Source organism: Poecilia latipinna, unplaced genomic scaffold, assembly GCF_001443285.1.
Source record: "Poecilia latipinna isolate Pla-1442-1.1 unplaced genomic scaffold, P_latipinna-1.0 Scaffold354, whole genome shotgun sequence".
NCBI lineage: Eukaryota > Metazoa > Chordata > Actinopteri > Cyprinodontiformes > Poeciliidae > Poecilia > Poecilia latipinna.
In genome coordinates this window covers 242,661-260,089 of record NW_015112970.1, presented here as the reverse complement: position 1 = coordinate 260,089, position 17,429 = coordinate 242,661, and the positions used below count along the sequence as shown (strand labels likewise).

The following is a 17,429-nucleotide window of genomic DNA, read 5'->3' as shown; positions in this document are numbered from 1 at the left end:
GCCATTCTAAGGTAAAAACCCAGCGCATACAGTGTTCATGTTTTGTTTTTTTCATCCAGACGCCCCCCCCCGCAATGACACGGCGCCCCCCCTAGGGGGCGCGCCCCACAGTTTGGGAACCTCTGTGCTAATGCATTAATAGCAGAGCTAATTGTTTTGGTCAGCACGTTAGCGATTTTGCTAACATAAATTTAATTTACTTGACTGTTTCATGATCTTTCAGTTGAATAAAGTTTGAAACGTTTGTTGAAGTTCTGGCTAAGAGTTCAAGTAGATAGACATTATTTTCATTCTCTTATTTTGAAGACTATTCAACAGTTCCATTTCTTCTCTTCATATTCTCTTGTTTTTTATTTTATTTTATTTTTTTTAAACTTTATTTTACAACATACAACTGAAGAATGAGGTATGCAGAGGAATGCAACACTTATGAACAGATTATGAACAGATAAATGCAAATATCACATATGAGTTGGTTTGAAAGCCTTGTCAAGTTTATTCTGTATCCAGAATGCATGAGAATATAAAGTGTAGATCTACAAAGTAATGTAATTATTTACATTAACCAAAATATTACTTTCTATAAAAGGACCTATTTTCCAAACCAATGTCATGTTGGAGGAGCATGTCAGTGTTAATGGTAGTGGAGCTAATGTTTATGATTTGTGCTGGTCACTGCTCTGTTCCGGACAAATCAAGTAGAAAATTATATTTTGAACTAAGAGGACTGTAAGGTAAGGTACGTACATGCTTAAACAAGCTAACGGTACAAATTGTGCTTTCAAGATAACAGTGGCACATTCAGCATGGTTTAGCATTAGCTTCTGCTAAATGCCATATTGAAGTATCGCTTTTGCATTAGCTTCCACTAAATGCAATGTTAGAGTAGCACTTCAGTCTTAGTGGAACTATCGTTTTGTGGTTAGCATAGCTAACTTTTTAGTTAGCAGTTGCCACCACCGGAAAAGGGTAACATGACCATGGAAATAATAGATGAGAGACATGAAAGAAAATGAACTTCTCTGGTAAACGTCCTAATGTTCTCAATGAGCACCTTCAGCTGATTAGAAACATCCAACGTCTTCAATACAAGAGAAGTTTCTGCCTCCTGTTCGTCAATCACAGACCTCAGGAATAAAACACAAAATTCAGCTTGGGAGAATTTTAAACAGCAGCTGCTGCCATATAATGCATGAGGCGACGGGGACAGATGGAGGGCGGGATATTATATACTGTAACATGTGCAACATCACTCGCTTTTCAGAGTTAACGATACAACATGTCAGAGTTACTTTTTACAAATACCAGTTCCAAATACTGCCAGCGGCTGATGGACGTGTTCTTAAAGCGCGGTTGTTTCCTTCGGCGAGCACTCTGCCAAGGGAATAATAACAGAAAAGTGGCCATCACTCTGCTTTTGAGCTCACACTGTCAAATGGCAGAAATTACAGGGCTGCTTTGGCTCTGGCTGCTGAGACTCGGCTGTAATGTGCAGAGCCGCTCAGTCCCCCACCAAGACCATTCGCCCCTCACTGAATTGGGAAAGTGAGAGGGTAGCAAGGCAAGTTCAGGTGACCTCTTTTAAAAAGCCCTTCCTTTAAGCATGGTCTCTTTTACTTTTGGCAAAAATGGCAAAATAATTGTCATGATTTTTTTTTTTTATTTCATGCGCCTCACCTGAGTGGAGCGGAAAGTTTGACCCCGCAGAGAGAAGTGGACCCGAAGCGTGATCGCGGCCTAATGTCTGCTGTTCGTTCTGCACACAAACACAGAAATACGCCCGTAAATGCCACCGCCTCTGTTTTTATTCCCATTATGTTAAAACGTGGAAATGCACGAAGGGGGTCAGCGGCGCAACGACATGCAGAGACAACGAGGACGAGTGTCCTTTTGACAAAAATATTTCGTTAATTGTGCAATTTCTAGCTCTTTTCATAAATATAGTTCACATTCTTTATAGAAACACTGCAAAAACACAATTTTAGCAATTATTTTTAGTCAAGTTTCTGGTGCAAATGTCTCACTTGAAATAGGACAAAACTAACTTCTTTAGTAAGACATAGGAGCTTGTTGGTAATTACTTAATGTTGATGAAAAAGTACCAGTTCACTTATGGAAAAATGTGAAATAAATAACTTTCTCTTTGCATAAATAATTTTATGCAAAGAGAACGTTGTGGAGGAAACTACATCAACCAATCACAATTCAGTTTGTCTTGCTGACTTCTGATCACTTTACTTGGAGAAATGTTCCCTGATTTCAAAACTTTGGCTTGTGATTCCGGTGTCCAGTGGAGATTTATGCTCCAGATCAACATCAAAACCCTGAAGCATTTGATTAAGTACAAGCAGGTGCACAATTCAGAAGGAAGTTATGAGACAGCCGGTGAATTGTTTATAATTTAGGTGCAATGGTTTTATATCATTGTTTACTTATTGAGGCCACAGTGTGACTGTGTATTCACAACTGCATGATGTAGATTCTCTGTTCACCAATAACATGAATACAAAATTAAATATGTTGATATTAAAATTAAAAACAACAAAAAGTAAAAACAGATTGCAGCTGTAATTTCACTAAACTTATGCCTCACCAGAATGTAATTGATACTGAAAATGTTTAACATTTAGCAGGAGCCCTCCATTAAAACCAATCGCACAGACGAAGAAAAACATATATATATATATTCACAGTTTCCAGAGACGGAGAATTTATTTTCAGCTAAACTAAATAACAGACGGCAGGAGGAACACAGGCGGTTAATTGAGAGAGAGAAGCTGAAATTAATGATGCTTTGCTGAAAATGCGCAGATGGGTTTTTTTTCTTTTCATTTTTTAATAAATCAGCAGCAGAATTGGGAAGATGCAGTTCCTGTTCTCCAGGATATTTTCAAAATGTGTTGAATTTACTGGAAAATAGAGGAAATTTTAGGTGAATTTTATTCCAGGGTTGCAGTTTTTCAGTCGCAGCGCAGAAAAGTTGATTTATTCTCATTAATGTGCTTTTTATATTACCTTTACAGTGACTGATATATTCCCTATAACACCCCCACACAGTCAGCCAGGACACAAAGAGCACATTATTAGACATTATACATCAGTGGGCTCCTGTAATTATATGATTGTGTCTAAATTAGAGTTGCGTTTGTTTCAATGTGTGAATTTCTTCAGACTTTGACAGAAAGACAACTTTGTCTAATTGGCTGATGTGTGTTTTATTCCAGGAATGGATCCCTCCAACGCGTGTTTCAGGATGCCACAAGACAATAAAGGGAAATTTCAAATTGTAATAATTTAGATTTTATATTTTTTTCAAACTCGCTACTTTAAATTAGATTGAAAAGAGACTACAAATCACATCAGATACAAACCCTGTGAAGCTTTTCCGTTTTGAGTTTTGATGATTACCTCTAAATATTATAATATAGCTATTATTATTGTGTCTATACACTTTCAAAATAAAGTTCTAATTAAATCAGAAGCTAATAAGCAAATTTTTGGATTCAAGCATCATTAGTTTATATTTTAATTGAATTCCTTTGTGTCAAACACAATGTAAAATAAAAAAAACCCATTTTTGTTTGTTTGTTTATGTTATTTGTTGAAACTTCATGTTTTTGTACTTCCATCTGAGTCTCTACTGTTTCTAAAAACAGTTGATGTGGTTAAAAATTTTTTTACAGCAATAAGTTAATGTTTTTTTTTGTGTGTGTGTGTGTCTGAAAACAAGTCGTTTCAAAAACCTCCTGAATGAGTACTGTCCTGTTACCTAGCAACCCTATCTGAACCCAGCCCGTTACCTAGCAACCCTATCTGAGCCCAGCCCGTTACTTAGCAACCTCAGTTGAGCCCAGCCCATTACCTAGCAACCCTATCTGAGCCCAGCCCGATACATAGCGACCCCAGCTGAGCCCAGCCCGTTACCTAGCAACCCCATCTGATCCCAGCCCGTTACATAGCAACCCCAGCTGAGGGGTTACATAGCAACATAGCTGGGGTTGTTGCTGGGCTCAGCAACCTCAGTTGAGCCCAGCCCGTTACCTAGCAACCCAAACGGAGGTCAAGCTCCAGCGCAGTTGCACAATTGTGTATTTGTTTGCAGCTATTTTCGTGTATGAAGTGAAAACGTTGAGTTGAGGGGCGTGGCCAACATCAGCTTATTTGCATAAAAGTGACAAGACGCCCTAAAACAGTTCAATCTGAGAGGAGCTAAAAATAAGAAGAACTGAGGAAGTGAAATCTCATGTTCTGAGATTTAGTGAAAAAATTTAATGAGCATGTTTTTTATTTTCATTATCCTAACTAGGTCACCTTTAACCACCAAATGGCATGGTGAATTAGAGGCTATGATCACTCAGCAGGTCTTGATGCTCAATTCCTATTTTTCGGTGAAATCAGATTTTTTATTTTTATTTTTTGTGGTTGTTCATTCTACTTACAACTTAATACATCTACAATAGATGCATCAGAACAGACCAAAAATAGATTTTTTACTTTACATTTTCATCTCCAGTGAAGATGTAACCTAAAAAATATTGCAGGACAGTCTCTGGACAGAAGAACGTTGTACAAATCAGAGACTACACCCTTTCAACCAAAGTGGCTTGTGACTTTTGGGGGTTGCATTTATTTGAGCAAATTACTATAATAAAAAATTCCAGTTGCCCTGCTCCAGTCTTGTCCTCTAATTCACTGACCTGCAGAGAAGGACAGGAAATAAAAGCGTACTTTAGAGGTTTCCGGACCTCTTCCGGCTCTGGTCCGTGCACGGCTGAAACACAAAAAGCTGCATCTTCCCGTCTTCCCCTCAGCCCCCCGTAGTCCCTTCTTCTGCAAGAGGCTGCCGGACCATAATGCATTTGCGATCACAGTAATTTCTCTGTAAAAAGCTGAAATCTTCCACTGTCACAAAAAGACATGAAAAGTTCAGGTGCATACAGATTGGAAAGTTACAGTCTAAAAACGTCCTATTGTGCTCTGAAATTACGCTGGATGGAAAAGTTAAAAGCTTTTGTTAAATGCCAAACAGAACTGTCTGCGATGAAAAGATGGGGGAAGAGAGGAAGTGGTAAAACAATGCGTCTCGATTTGCTTCCCAAGCTTAGAATAACCTTTTCTAAGTGCCCTTTTTCTATATAGGAGCTTCACACTATATTCTTAATGCAAATGCTCTTTTACAACAAAAAAAATTTATAATGATGATAATCACTGCAATTCAGGAGCTTGTTCTATGTTCAACTCCATTATTCACTTTTCCAAAGCGCTCTGGCCTTTCTCCTTTAAACTTTTAAAACATGGCCTTCCTGCATTTCTTCCCTCTGAGCCACTGAAAGGAACTTAAAAGTTTTCCAGCGTCTCCATTTTGCAGGAAAGGGTGCTTGGACCTGAGAGCGTGCAGTCAAGAGCAAAATGTGTTTCACCTGCGAAAGAGGTGTGAACAGGGGCAGCAAGAATGGACAGCATGCATTTTGGGTTGTGAAAAGCCCTCAAGGAGGAAAATAATATCTAAAAAAGCGACTGTGTCTTTTTGAAAAAAGTGCTCAGAAACACTCAGATGTAACTCTGTTCTTCACAGGCTGATGCTAAAAGCTAAGGCGAGCGTCCGGTGTGCTGAGCGGCTTATTAGAGGGACAATAACCGCAGAACAGCCGCAGGATAGTGCGTGGTTCTCACCCTGTGCAACACACACACACTTACACACACACCTGCACATGTGCATGCAGACCACCTGCGCTGCTAACACCTGTGCACGCCTGAATGCAAGCATGGAGGCTCGCTCGTCCACGTGTTGAGGCAAAGGTTTAATCAGCCGCAGATGAAAAGGAAAATGCCATTAGATTTTTAAAGTGGATAATTTCACATTCTTCTCTTCATTCATTTCTTCATTTTTCTTTTCAAGCTCGCCTTTTATGCCCGATACATGTGCTTTTACGGAAAATTACGACATTTAATCGAGACTCTTCGGTCAGAGATAATTGCGCTAAGAACCATTAGCGCCTGTCCAAGACCGATGAACTTTTTTCTTTTTTTTGTGTCTCCTTTCTTTTGCGGAGATGTTCCCTGCCTGTGAGAACATGCTCCACAGAAAGAGGATAATCGTAATTTAATTATCTGCCATTATGGGGAGCAAAACGCAGGTCGCCTCGGGGTCGCATATGCTGCATGCTGTTATAAACAAATCAGTTAAATAAATTACGCTAAACAAACCAGCCTGTCATATACACTCCAGGTACTGCAGCCGAAGGTCTGTTGTTTATTTCTGATTTTTTCCTTTTTTTCTCTCCCTTTTTCTTTTTCTGCCAATTTTACGCAAAGCAATTATAATCATATTGAACGTTTTCTGGGGCACTCGTGCTCCTCACCTGCTAACCTCCATGCCCCCCCAACCTGATCAGCAAATTGGCATCTCAGTGAGATCAGCAGGTGTAAATTTGCCCTACATTTTTTTTTCTCTCTCTTTTTTGGCCACAATGAGGTTTTTCCTGAAAATTGAATCTCATTTATGTTCAGTGCACTGTGATCCCCAGAGGCTCATAATTCATTAGTTGCTCTTGGTTTTACATTAAATATATGTAAAATATTGGGAATTTCAACACAAAATTCAGTTTGGATTAATTTACATGGAAAGTAAAACGTCAAATGAAGTTGGGAACATGGAGCGTTTTAATATCAGAACAGTCAGATGCTTAACGCTTGTTTTCCACCTGATAGATTTGGTTCGGTTGGGAACCAAAGTTTCAACATTTGTTATATTTTCAGCTGCTGCGGTTCTCTTTCTCACTGCACTGACTCAAAGAAACCAAACCCTTTGAGCAAACTGTTCCCGTCCTTTCCTGTAGGGGCGCTGTAATATAATCTACTGAAGGAAACAACATGACAATCTCTGAAGAAGACAGTGGGCGCAATCTCTTGCTTTGCAAAATTTACATAACAATGGAGTGACATTGGATTTTAGCGGTCCATGAGCCATTTATCCTGCTACAAATGTTCTGGTGAAATGTCCCAGGTACAGATTAGGTTCTTCCGATGTTGTGTTCCACTCCGGCTCTCCCACTGCGCTCTCCTTTCTTTCATATGGGAAATTATGCAGATTCACCTACATTTTTATTTTTATGATAGTGACACAGTGTGGCATTATCTAAAATTACACCAGTCAAAGGCAATATGATAAACAAACTATTCTAAAGTTAGCCTTCCTGTGTTTACTCTGCAGAGTCCAGAACAGAATGGACCATTATGCATCATCAACCTATCAGTGAAAAAATGGCGACGTCCAAGGGTGAAAAATATAGCAAAAGATATACATTTTTGAAGTAATTATAAGTTTTGGCATATCACAAATCGATTTTTAGGTTATAGGAAAATTGGAATATATTTAGGCCAACATGTTCAACTAATCCTGGATCCAAAAAAAATGGTTGCAAATATATATATTTTTATTTTTCTCTTTACCCTTTTTTCCACCCTGTAAAGTTTATATTATTATACTTTAATTCCGTACGCTAGGAGTGCTTGAAAATCAAGCTTTTGTTTGTGCCCACAATTTTAGCTAATAAACCTGACCGTTTGAATTCACTTTCGATGAGAAACTGTAATACCACTTTCTGTCTGTAGCATAGGTGGTGGCGCTGTGACCCGCAGTCTTCTTCTTCGTTTCCTGTCCGCTTCCTTAACAACAAACGGAGCAAAAGCTGTAGATTTTCTCGGACTGTTTGAGGAAATATGGTTTATAAGCGCTACATTTGCACTTAGTTTGGGATTTTATGATATAAATGACGCCGGATGTCTCAGTTTAAGTGGAGTGAGATGCCGAAGATCTTGAAATTGACTCATTAACGGTAAGCTTTTATCGAAGTTAAGCCTCATTCTCTGCTAAAATTCATGAACTTGGGGGAACAGACAGCAAGTCAGTTCACTCAGGCAGACATTAGATTGTAAATTAATTGGTATTTATGTCAAATTAGAGAAGTATTATGTTTATGCTGAGATTTTAGGGGTAATATTTAGCTTTAATGACAAATGAATTACAAAGAGGAGCTGCAGCCCTTCACATTTAGCCAGCTTTGTTTCTTTTAGCTCATGAAAGGGTTTACATCTCTTTTAGTCAGAAAGGCCTTTAATGAAGTAGCTTTTATTGCACCATTTGGTCTAAAACATGCATTTATATTCTGAGTTTCATTAATTTAACCAAAGACGTTCTGCTGTTGATGGAAGAGTCACATATTTGTTTCATTCACTATTTGCTTCACTCTGTGTCTCTCTGTGTTTTGACTGTTTTTATTTTATATTTCTTTTGTTTGTTTTGTTTGTTTGTTTGTTTTTAGGTATGTTTCAGATATTTGAAGATAACATAAAAAATCTTTGTCTTCTGACATTAAATCAGACGACGGTTTAGTTTTATTTTCTAATACCAAAATAAAGACAGAATTGTTTTATTGTTTCTTTTTTTAAACTTAATTTACATTTTCTCAGTACTTAGAAACTCTGTTGAAAGTGTGACTCGCCATAGTTTTCTGACATTTTAGCAACAAAATGCACCGATTAATATCTGCATCGGTCCCGATATTGAAAAAAATTCTTGATCAGGTAAGTGACAATGTTCCCCATCCATAAGGGCAGATCTATTCAGTCTAATTCTATACTTTGAGCTCTAAGCAACATCATGTTTTATTATTTAATTTACATTATATTTAGAATCCTTAATTGCACTTTCTGAACTATTTGAAAGAAGGTTTGTTGCAGTTTATGTTTCACCAGGTATTCAATCTATTGTTTTTTTGTTAAATTTTATTATTTACATTACATTAGCTGTTATTCTCCTAGTTGCCCTGACTGAATAAATTAAAGTTGTCTTACATCTTTGAACAAGCTCGTGATGCTATTGGTGTATTCAAGCATGCTGTAATAGTGCAGTTATCAAATAAATTTGTAATTCAGTGTTATGTCTGGGTTTTTTAAAAAAAGGAAACATCTTTAGAACTGTTTTTCTGTATCGGATCGGTATAGGCCAATGCTAAACCTTAGATATCGGTATCGGATTTGAAAAAGTGGATCGGTTCATACCTAATTTTGTCTCATTTCTTACAGAACTGGTGTAACTGGGTCAGGTTTGTTGGCCTCCTTCGTAGCAGCATCACCGGTTCTTATTGTTCCTCTTCTGTCCTTCCACAGCAGACGGGACAATGCTAACTCATTTTTCTTACCTGATCACCCGTCTAACGTAGCGACGTTTGAAACGGTTCTCTGATTGCCACCATGGAAGAGGACGTCCTGACCCTGAAGCCCAGGCGGATCCAGAACCAGAACGTCGTCTACCGCCTGGAGAAGCGAAGGGTCTGCTCCGGTCGACCCGGGGCCCACTGGTACCGGGTTCGCTGCTTTCACCAGAACCTGTTCCCAAACTTCACCGTGGTGAACGTGGAGAAGCCACCCTGCTTCCTCAGGAAGTTCTCACCGGATGGACGCTACTTCATCGCCTTCTCCTCGGACCAGACGTCGCTGGAGGTAAGAGGAGAATCCTGAATCGTTTCAACCATTTTAGCTTTATTTGTCGTTGTACTCCTGCATCAAAAATCTGTTGGTACTCAAAAAAGACAAAACAGCTATGATTAAAATCAAGTTAATAAAATAAAATGCCATAATTGTCGAGTATAAAGTTATAAATATAATAAATATGTATATTTACAGTTCTATTTTTCCCCATGTTGTAAGGAAATTAATCTTCCAGTGGAACTAGTGATTTTAAAAAAAAAAAACAATATTAAGGATTATTGACTTAAAACAAGCTCCCTTATCTTGCTGAACTGTTACTTCTAAGTTAGTTTTATGTTAATTCAAGTGTAATAAGATATTTGCACTAGAAACTAGACCAAAAATACTTGGTAAAATTTTATGTTTTTGTAGCGTATAAAAACAAAAACAAAGGATGTTATATCTATGACTTCAGTATGTTTTAGTTAGTTTTAGCTCTGAGCTGAATTTGGTTGCTATTCTCTTTCAGATTTATGAATACCAAGGCTGCCAGGCAGCTCAGGACCTGCTGAGAGGCCAGGAAGGAGAGACTCTGTCCACTGCCAATGACCAGTGCTCCCTCAACATCCGCAGCCGCCTCTTCCAGCGCTTCTTCTCGCTGCTCCACGTCACCAACGTGGCTTCGAACGGAGAGCACCTGAACCGTGAGTGCAGCCTCTTCACCGACGACTGCAGATACGTCATCGTCGGCTCTGCCGTCTACGTCCCCGACGATCCGCCGCCGTACTTCTTCGAGGTAATGAGCTCCAGTTTGAGCGAAAAGCAGCCTCCAAGTCCGGAGGTTTTATTTATAGCCGACGTTCCAACAGGTGTATCGCAACAACGAGTCAGTGACTCCCAACCCGCGGTCTCCACTGGAGGATTACTCCCTGCACATCATTGACCTGCACACCGGCAGGCTGTGCGACACCAGGTCCTTCAAGTGTGATAAGATCATCCTGTCTCACAACCAGGGCCTCTACCTCTACAGGAACATCCTGGCCGTGCTGTCGGTCCAACAGCAGACCATCCACGTCTTTCAGGTGAGCAGGTCGTCCCCTAAGGGGTTAAATCCTTCACTAGGGGATCAGCAACAGTTTTCAGATGGTTTAGGCAGCAGGGCAACTAAACTGGGCTAATTATTCTGGCTTGCTTAGGTGGTAAATGTGTCGTTTACAATAAGCAATGTGAACCGAAACAAACAAAAAATGAATCTGAAAAGTGCATGTAAAGTCCTAGATGATCTGCAAAGTAATTCAGATATTTTAGAAAGTGGTGCAGCTCATCTGAACTAATTTTTCAGATTTATTTAGCTGAGAAATGGGTCGTTTAAAAAAGCGTTGTGAACTGAAGCTAAAAAAATCTGAAAAGTGCGGCATGCATTTAAATTCCTTAATGATTTGCAAAGTTTTTCAGATTGTTCAGGCATCAGTGCAGCTTATCTGGACTTATCTTTCTGGTTTGTTATCTGAGAAATTTAAAACAAACATTGAAATGCGAAGCAAAAGAAATCTGAAAAGTGCAACATACATTTAACTTTACCCCATTTATTAACATTACCCTGAATATAAACCAGTTCAACTTTGTTTTCTAATGTCAACTCAGTAGTAAACGTCTTTGGGTTTAATGTTCTCTGAGTATTAATCCAGATATTCACTGAAGGCCTGAGGTTCTTTAGAGAACAACCAGAATTATGGAGACCAAGGAAAATATTTACTTATGTACTCCAGACTCCCCCTAGTGGTCTGGGGTAAGAAGATATAAAGTATGATGCATCTTTTCTTTAATTCCTCCAAGTTTCTTCTGGACATCCTGTCTTTACTGAGTGTCTAGTCCTATGTGATTTGATGGTCGACTCAACTAACTGAAATGGTGTTGCATTACGAGTGATGGATGGTCCAGTTTTATTAAAAATATGTATTTTTCTTTACACAAAACATTTAATGTTTTTGTAGATATTTAAACACATGATCACCTGCTGCCTTTTGTCTCTTCTTCTGTCCTCAGGTGACGCCTGACGGGACATTTCTGGACGTGAGGACGATCGGGCGCTTCTGTTACGAGGACGACCTGCTGACGCTGTCAGCGGTTTACGCAGAAGCTCAAGCGGAGAGCCAGACCGGCTTCCCACGGCTCTACACAGACAAAACCATCAACTCCCTGAAGCACAGGCTGCTGGTGTACCTGTGGCGGCGAGCCGAGCAGGACGGCAGCGCCACCGCCAAGAGGAGGTGACAACGCCGATTCACAAAGCTCCCATTCTTAGTTGATTTTTTTTAGTTGAATGTGTCTGAGGCTTGTTAGGTTCTGATCCGAGTCGTTCCGTCAGGTTTTTCCAGTTCTTCGATCAGCTCAGGCGGCTCCGGATGTGGAAGATGCAGCTGCTGGACGAGCATCACCTCTTCATCAAGTACACCAGCGAAGACGTGGTGACGCTCAGAGTCACCGACCCGTCGCAGGTATGCATTCCTCCCCCGCCGCTCTTTGTCCCGATGCCCCGGTTTCATCGGATGAGAATTTCCCCCTGCCGGGTTTCCAAGGAAACAATTGTCCAATGGATTCTGCTCAGTCCTAAGCTTTACTTGTCGCAGGAACAGAAGGATTTAATTAATCCACAGTTCATTTAAATGGAGTCTGAGCAGAAAAAACAAATGGAGAAATTTAATCAAACCTTCTCACTTTGTTTTCAACAGTTTTTTTCTTTGATTGATTGATTGATTGGATGGATGGATGGATGGATGGATGGATGGATGGATGGATGGATGGATGGATGGATGGAACAGAAAGTTTTTCTTCTTATGTTTTTCTCTGAGCCTTTTGCGCTGTGTTAACCTTTGACCCCTGGTCTCCCTGCCAGCCATCGTTCTTCGTGGTGTACAACATGGTGTCCACGGAAGTTCTGGCCGTGTTCGAGAACACGTCGGACCAGCTGCTGGAGCTGTTTGAGAACTTCTGTGACCTGTTCAGGAACGCCACGCTGCACAGCCAGGCTGTCCAGTTTCCCTGCTCCGCCTCCTCCAACAACTACGCCCGCCAGGTCCAGAGAAGGTACCGCTCCGCCGCCGCTCTGGCGCCGTGGTCCGAATGGACAGGATGTTTCACCGAGAGACGTTAGGACGAGGTAGAGACGCCCGGGGGGAGTTGAGCAGAAACAGGAAGGAGATCCAGGCCGTTAACCTGTTCAGCTAACCGGAGATCTGATTGAATTTCACCCATTCTGGTGACAAAACCCTTTATGGGAGGAAAAGCTTCGCTTGAGCTTAAAGGGACTTAAAGGGATTAAAAAGTCACATTTTACACATCAAATTTACATAATACTGCCTCTTTAAGAAAAAAAAACACCCAGTCTTTTTTTTTTTTTTTTTTTGCAATAAGTTGATATCTTTTTAGTGTATGCAAAACGAGTCGTTTCAAAAACTTACAGAATGTAACGTCACAAATCAGCAGGAACTGCCCCGTTACCTAGCAACCGCAGCAAAGCCCAGCCCGTCGCCTAGCAACCCAAATGGAGCTCCAGTACATTTGGTTAGTTGGTTTGGTCACCATACAATGGCTGCTGGAAAAGACAAGAATTTTGTTGACTTACCATCCAGATACCACTTGCTGCATTCTTGTTGGTTGTGCAGGAGGCTCCACTTCTGCTTTTCAAACATGTATAGTTGTATAGTTCTGCATCCGTTTGCAGTGATTGTGTGTGAGTGTAAACTTTGGGTTGGGGGGACATGGCCAGCAGCAGCTTATTTAGATTTAAAGAGACAAAGTCCCTAAAACAGCTGAAAATAGGCAGAACTGATCAGACTAAAAAAAAAAAAAAGATTTTTAATGAGCGTGTTTTGTATAGATCATAGACCTGTCCTAATCTGTTCGAGGAAGCATAATGGGTCACCTTTAGAGTGAAAAACAAAGCAGAAGAAAGCGGAACTGAAGTATTTTTCCCTGTTCTTCCTCCCCAGATTCAAAGACACCATAGTGAACGCCAAATATGGTGGCCACACGGAGGCGGTGCGGCGGCTGCTCGGTCAGCTGCCCATCAGCGCCCAGTCATACAGCAGCAGCCCTTACCTCGACCTGTCGCTCTTCAGCTACGACGACAAGTGGGTGTCGGTGATGGAGAGGCCCAAGACCTGCGGAGACCACCCCATCAGGTAGCCACTCCAATCAGGGCGCGCACACCTCCGGATGGCGCAGCCCTGCAGTCAGGCTAATGGGGTTTACATAGAGATGACTTCAACTGAAACAGCTTCTAGGGTTTTATATGGCATTTAAAATCATCATAGAGGTTTGCTTTTACCTTTTGCTTCTTATCGTTTGCTCAGATGAAAGTGCAGAGATGCAGCTTTGCTCCTTTCAGATTAACAGTCAATCCTTCTGCTGCTTGTTTCCACCACGTCTTTCATTCATCAACCGACTCTAATGTTTAATATATAAGTAAAAAACATAAATAAATAAATAAAAAATAATAGACTGAAATGCATTTTTAATAAAACTAAATCTACAAAAATTATAATAGAACAAGCAAATGAAACAATAGATTAAAAACATTTAATAAAGAAATAGATTTAAATAGAAACATAGAAAACAAAAATGTATCAGATTAAAAAGTTAAAAAAAATATTGAAATGCTGTTTATATTTAAAATACTGTTTTCTGTAAAAAAAATTTAAAAACTCAAATTCTGTGTGTGTGTGTATATATATATATATATATATATATATATATATATATATGTATATATATATATGAAAAAAATAAAATCTATTAAATAAAAAATAACAAATATGATCATATATAAATACAGTTTTTTTTCCATTTAAGGAAAATTAATGAAAATAAATTAATATAAATAAATAAAAAGACATGGCTGGATGCAGCAGTTTAACAGAGCCACTCTGCCTCTGCAGGTTTTACGCCCGTGATGCCGGGCTGCTGAAGTTTAAGATCCAGGCGGGCCTTCTGGGTCGACCCGTTAACCACGCCGTGCGGCGCCTGGTCGCCTTCACCTTCCATCCCTTCGAACCGTTCGCCATCTCCGTTCAGCGGACCAACGCGGAGTACGTGGTCAACTTCCACATGAGACACGTCTCCGCGTGACGGAGGAGAGTCGTCCTCCGCTCCTCACTCAGGGATCCTGGACATTTTTGTTTGCAAACGTCCAGACTCGAGTTTTCACTGGATTTTAAAGTCTAGACATAAAAACTCAGAGGAGATGTTCTCACAGCTGGATTTCAATATGAAACCAAAAAAGAAAAACAGGCAGATGGACGGATGATGTTGGATAAAGAACTTTAGATTTTTTTTTTTCCAGACTTTAAAATACTTCCATACTTTTCCAGATTCCTTAGGATCCCTCTTTCCTTCTCTGCTTCCCCTGTTTCTTTCTCGTTTCCTGGTTTTTTTTAATTTTTTTTATTGTTTTACTTTTTAATGTTTAACTCTACATATCATACAGCCAATAAAATTAATTTGATTTTTAAGTTTTTATCACTAAGGAGGTCTGACTTTTTCTTCTCTAAAGAATCATAAATGTTCACCTGTATTGGAGAATTGGAAAATAAATCTGTTTAGTTTTAGTTTTTTTCCCATCATGCATCTAGCTTACATTGAAACACACACACACACACACACACACACATTTTACACTGTCAAAAATTAACAGCAATAATTTTTGTTATTTTGTCTGTATAAAGAGAAAAGGAGTTTTTTAAAGATCACAGTTTCAAAGCTGAATATTTTGTTTGCTAAAATTAAGTATTTTAAACCAAATATTTGGATCTACACTAAATATTTAGTTTGAAGCCAATGTTTAGCATGCTAACTAAATATTTGGAGTTTAACGTGATATTTTCTAGCAAATTAAATGTTTAGTTTGTAAACTAAATATTTCGTTTGCTAGTTAAATACTTAGCTTCAAACCTAAATGTTTAGTTTGCTAACTATTTAGCAACAAAATATTTAGTGTGCTAATGAAAATGTAAGCTTCAAACTAAATGTTTAGCTTGATAAGTATTTAGTTTGTCTGCTGTTTATAAACAGATTTATAACATGATGAAAATGACATTTTTTCACTCTTGATAGACTAAATAACAAATTATTGCTGTTAATTTTCAATCAAGTTTATTTGTGTAGCACATTTCAACCAGTAACAGACATTACATCTTGTCAAGTACCACAGAGAAACAAAACATCTAACAATAAAGCCTTTCGTACAAACTTTATTGCTGAACCTTATGGGAAAATATTAATTAAAATCTTCCAATAAGATTAAGATAATTTAATCAATCAAGTTTATTTGTGCAATCAATCAATCAAATTTTATCTGTATAGCACATTTCAGCAGCAAGGCATTTCAAGGTGCTTTACATAATTAAAAAACAAAATAAAAACAGCATGTGACATTGAATAAAGAGTAAGAAAGAGAAAAGAATAGAAAAAGTTAAAAACATACTTTTGTTAGGGAATTTAAGCGCCTGTCGTCGCCGGACTCCGCCGTCCGTTTAACACAGGTATTATCCAGGTATTATCCAGGTATTATCCAGGCCCCGTCGCCTAACGGGACAAGGTCTCCAAACTTGCAGCGCCAGGCTCTGTCCACCTATCACGCAAATTTTTGCGCTAGGACTTCGTCGTCCTACACGGATTTTTGTGCACTATTTGTGCAGCATATTTCAACAACGAAGCAGTTGGAAGTGATTTACTCTGTGAAAACATAAAAACCCCATAAACACATCAAATTGTCAATTGTGAAACAGAACAAAACAGAACAACATAACAGAAAATCATTGTTACACATCAAAATGTTGGTCAATGTTTCATTTATTATGTTTCAAAAGCAACTCTGACCAGGTAGGCTTTAGTCCAGATGTAAATTAACTCAGGTTAACTGCTGTTTTTCAGTTTTCTGGAAGTTTGCTCCAGATTTTTGGTGCACAGAAGCTGAATGCTGCTTCTCCATGTTTCTGATTCTGCTTCCCCAGAACCAGAAGACCTGAGAGGTTCTGGAAGGTTGATCCAACAACAGCTGATCTTTAATGTATTTTGTTGATTTATAAACTAACAGAAATATTTTTGAATGTGTATCTTTAAAAACCGCGCTCATACACACACAGAGAGCTAAAAACCGATTTCAGGTGTCGCTGGCTGCGACCCTGACGCTGATCCCTGCCGTCTGTTCTGCAGCGTATGGGATCTTAACACTTCTGTTCTTTACTACATCCATCTGTTCTCCACCTGCTTAGCTCAAATGTATCATTAATCACACGTCGGCATGGATAGAAATCTGCAAATATGCAAATGGTCACAGCAGCAGCAGAGACCCCGGAGCTGCGCAGACATGTATAATAAACACACGAGGAGCCGAGAGGTGCAGCCGTCCGGCCAGCTGCAGAGGTGGAAAGCAGGTGCGGAGGGGATTAAGTGTTCTGCTGCCTCTGGTTACACAGAACAGCCGATTCACGTTTGTGTGTCCGACTGACTGAAGCAAAGCGTTTACTGCAGAGTAAATGCAGATGAAGGACTAAAAGAGGCCATGTTATGTCATTACAGTGTGTTTGTGTGACAACAAGCTGTGATAATCAACTAATTAAGGGAAACTGGCATGGCGGGAGGACACACAGCAAACAGGTCACATATAAGAGATGCAGGAGCGCCAGAAACTGGAATCTTCTCAGTGAAAATCATTTGTTTTCAGATTCAAAAATACTTTATTGATCCCAAAGGGAAGGTAAATGTTGTTGTAACTCATTTAGGGCTGTTGTAAACGAATATTTTAGTAATCGAGGTACTCGAATCATTCGAGGAATCGTTTCAGCCCTAAACTCATTAACTCAAATTCTTCAGAGTTATTGCAGATGCTGATGGCTATCGGCAGGAAAGATCTCTCATAGCCTGCGACAGACTGGCTACCTGTCCAGGGGGACCCC

General features: G+C 39.5%; 1 protein-coding gene and 1 long non-coding RNA gene across 3 annotated transcripts in view; one reads left to right on the top strand and one right to left on the bottom strand.

Annotated features, from left to right (window-relative positions):
• LOC106949639 (uncharacterized) overlaps nt 1-17,429 on the bottom strand; it is a 342,173-nt gene that overhangs the window by 96,593 nt on the left and 228,151 nt on the right. The gene's annotated exons all lie outside the window — the stretch shown is intronic.
• det1 (DET1 partner of COP1 E3 ubiquitin ligase) lies at nt 7,616-14,754 on the top strand. 2 transcript variants are annotated; one of them, XM_015036021.1, is made up of 9 exons: nt 7,617-7,838; nt 9,172-9,504; nt 10,001-10,267; nt 10,341-10,553; nt 11,518-11,741; nt 11,840-11,969; nt 12,368-12,558; nt 13,464-13,655; nt 14,412-14,754. In XM_015036021.1, exons 2-9 carry the CDS (start codon nt 9,256-9,258, stop codon nt 14,599-14,601), a joined length of 1,656 nt encoding a protein of 551 aa, XP_014891507.1. In that variant the 5' UTR covers nt 7,617-7,838; nt 9,172-9,255; the 3' UTR covers nt 14,602-14,754. The 2 variants fall into 2 exon arrangements, with proteins under 2 accessions (XP_014891508.1, XP_014891507.1); XM_015036022.1 differs by lacking the exon at nt 14,412-14,754 and having other exon boundaries at nt 7,616-7,838; nt 12,368-12,631; nt 13,464-13,548.

Bases quoted from the DNA above. Each gene is read 5' to 3' on its own strand.
- det1 (XM_015036021.1), top strand. From the start codon at position 9,256: ATGGAAGAGGACGTCCTGACCCTGAAGCCCAGGCGGATCCAGAACCAG. The intron at 9,505-10,000 runs GTAAGAGGAGAA...ATTCTCTTTCAG, and splicing joins CGGACCAGACGTCGCTGGAG to ATTTATGAATACCAAGGCTG. The intron at 13,656-14,411 runs GTAGCCACTCCA...CTGCCTCTGCAG, and splicing joins TGCGGAGACCACCCCATCAG to GTTTTACGCCCGTGATGCCG.